Here is a 2,947-nt window from a genome sequence, read left to right as displayed (position 1 = left end):
TTAGTCACCAAGTGTCCTGCGTTGACATTGCGGGGAATCTCCTCCACACCTTCAGCAGAACCGTTGGAGCTGACTGGATACAGGATGACTGGAGCGTTGTCATTCTGATCCAGAATGAACACGTTCACTGTTACATTGTTGCTTAGTGACGGAGTTCCAGAATCTGTGGCAACAACTTGGAACTGGAAAGTTTTCAGAGTTTCAAAGTCAAAACTTTTCAGTGCCAAAATATCTCCAGTTTCAGAGTTTATGTTGAGAAACGAGGTCACTTTATTATCATCCTTTCCATCTCGGATAATGTGATAGGAAATAACTGCATTGTTGTTTTCGTCACGATCAAAAGCTTTAACAGAAAACACAGAGAGTCCTGGATCGTTACCCTCTGTGACATAGAAAGTGTAGGGACTCAGTGAAAACTCTGGACTGTTGTCATTCACATCAGATACAACTACATGTATTGTGTTTTCAGATGATAATGACGGTTGGCCAGAATCCTTTGCAATTATCGTTAGGGCATATTGTGACTGCATCTCTTTGTCCAGGGGCATTTTAGTCACTAATGAATACATTTTGTCTTGTAAAGAGGGCGATAAAGTAAAAGGGACATCATCATCCAGAAAGCAAATAACTTTTCCATTGAGACCAGAGTCCAAGTCATTTACACTAATAAGAGCAACTGTAGTTCCAGGTCTGGAGTCTTCAGGAATTGATCTTGAAAATGATGTCACTTCAATTTCAGGAGCATTATCATTTACGTCAACTATCTTAATGACTACACTTTTTTCAGTTGTTAGTGGAGCGAGACCTTTATCTGATGCCTGTATTTCAATTTCGTATTTATCCTTAAGCTCGTAGTCTATTGGACCTTTCACAATTATCTCACCTGTTGATGGGTTTATTTCAAACAGTTTAAATAACCTACGATTTACACTGTTGCTAAAAGAGTAAACTACATCTCCATTTGGTCCCTCATCCAAATCAGTTGCATTCACTTGTATGACTGTTGTGCCTACTGGAGCATTTTCATCCAGCATCACAGAATAAACATCTTGAGAGAAAACAGGTGTGTTATCATTAACATCTAGAACATTTACTTCAATAGTCATTTCGCCAGATTTTGGAGGTTTCCCTCCATCCAATGCAGTCAGCACTAACGAATGGCTTCCTGCTGCCTCCCTATCCAATGACTTTTGCACAATTAAAATGGGTATTTTACCATCTTCTCCCTTATCCTTAACTTCCAAACGGAAATGGTCGTTTGGGCTAAGTTTATACTGTTGCACGGAAAAATGACCACTGTCTGGATCTCTTGCAGCTTGTAGCTGTAAGCGTGTTCCACTCAACACAGATTCTGAAATTTCCAACGTTATCTCTGTCTCTGGAAAGCTGGGGGAATGATCATTTACATCCAAAACCTCAACTCCAATATAGTGCACCTCCAGCGGGTTCTCCAGAACGGTTTTCAGATTAAGCAAACATGTGCTGCTTCGTTCGCATACTTCCTCTCTGTCTATTTTTCGGCTCACATACAAGATGCCATCATTCTGATTCACATGAAAAAGCGTATCCGCAATGCTTGAAACAATCCGATATTTCCTTTCTTTCAGTGTACTTTTATCTAATCCCAGATCTTTTGCAACATTCCCAACCGCTGTTCCTTCGTTGACTTCCTCAGAGATGGAATATCTTATCTGCGCTGAGGCCGCGCTCCACAAAAGCACAACAATCGCTAAACAGACCCACCACCGTGTCATCCTCCGTGCCTCGCATTTTCTTTGTTCCATGATCCTCAGCGAAAATTGTAATAATCCTTTCACGGGAAGAATAACTGCATCAGAGAAAAAACATCGTGCGCAGTAGCATGTACAATCATTCTCTTCGTCTTGATTTATTTCAGATATAAATTTACAACCGCATCCGTCATCTTACAAACGACGCTGCTACAGCGGGGATAGAACTACCAGCGATGGGCGTTTCAAAAACACAGCTGGCTGGATGAGCTTTAGTGAAGCACTTATACTTTTGTGCACTGACACCATGCGATCTCTCCTTTCATTGCAAGAAAATCAGAGAATTTCAAGGACCATACCTAACTTGCAAACGTTTGTCCGCAAGCACTCCAACAGCCAATTTCCGACACATCTCTCCTCTGTACATCTGTATACTACACGCATCCCAAGAGTGATGGCAAAGCCACCTGAACTATTCCCTAAAGCATTATCACTTTTGACCCTCTTAGAAATCACCCGCAGAAAATCAGCACCATGGACAGTGAAAGTAACCTCCGTAATTTTGCGATTGCGTTTCTATTTTCAGTTTGAAAATATTTCTAAACAATATTTACTCTCAATCAAAACATCCCTTCACAGCAAGCACCACAAAACATGTATCATAATTTTCGTTTTGCAGTTCTGCACACCTTTTTGATTAAGGCACTGTGGCACATTTTCAACTGAGTCGACTTTAGGTTTTTCACACGGTCGTACTGCGCTTGCGATCCTATGGGATGGCAGACGAAGCGCTCCCATACACACACACACACACACACACACACACACACACACACACACACACACACACACACACCTATCACACTTAATTCCGCTATCATTTGCTCGTCTGCAGTCTTACATTTTAAAGCAATGTGGGAATGGAAGAGAGTTGTCAGAGGGTACTATTTGACAAGATAGCAAATCAACATAAAACCCCTAATGAGTGCCATGGTTAGTAACCACAAAGTCTGCATTTATATTTTCCTTACCTCTCCAGATGTTCTCCTCCTGTCAGGGAGCACTAGTGTATTCGCATGGCTGCCAGGGACTATAGTAGATCCTATACTCATTCTGGGTCCAACTAACATGTACCGTTTGTCTCCAGATCTGTACTGGATGCTGTGACACAGTGTCCCATCATAATTAGTCTCTTGTAGATATTTAGAAGTATAGTC

General features: G+C 41.4%; 1 protein-coding gene across 1 annotated transcript; it reads right to left on the bottom strand.

Moving 5' to 3' along the window:
• Nucleotides 1–8: 8 nt before the first annotated feature.
• LOC121964415 (protocadherin-10-like) lies at nucleotides 9–1,784 on the bottom strand (the record flags this gene model as incomplete). Its single annotated transcript, XM_042514623.1, has 1 exon — nucleotides 9–1,784. A coding segment is annotated over exon 1 (1,776 nt), but the record flags the coding sequence as incomplete, so codon positions are not given.
• Between the last annotated feature and the right edge of the window lie 1,163 nt (nucleotides 1,785–2,947).

This window comes from Plectropomus leopardus, unplaced genomic scaffold, assembly GCF_008729295.1.
Source record: "Plectropomus leopardus isolate mb unplaced genomic scaffold, YSFRI_Pleo_2.0 unplaced_scaffold15562, whole genome shotgun sequence".
NCBI classification, from domain to species: domain Eukaryota; kingdom Metazoa; phylum Chordata; class Actinopteri; order Perciformes; family Serranidae; genus Plectropomus; species Plectropomus leopardus.
Note: the sequence above shows the minus strand (reverse complement) of the source record. Positions and strands in the feature narration are given on the sequence as shown.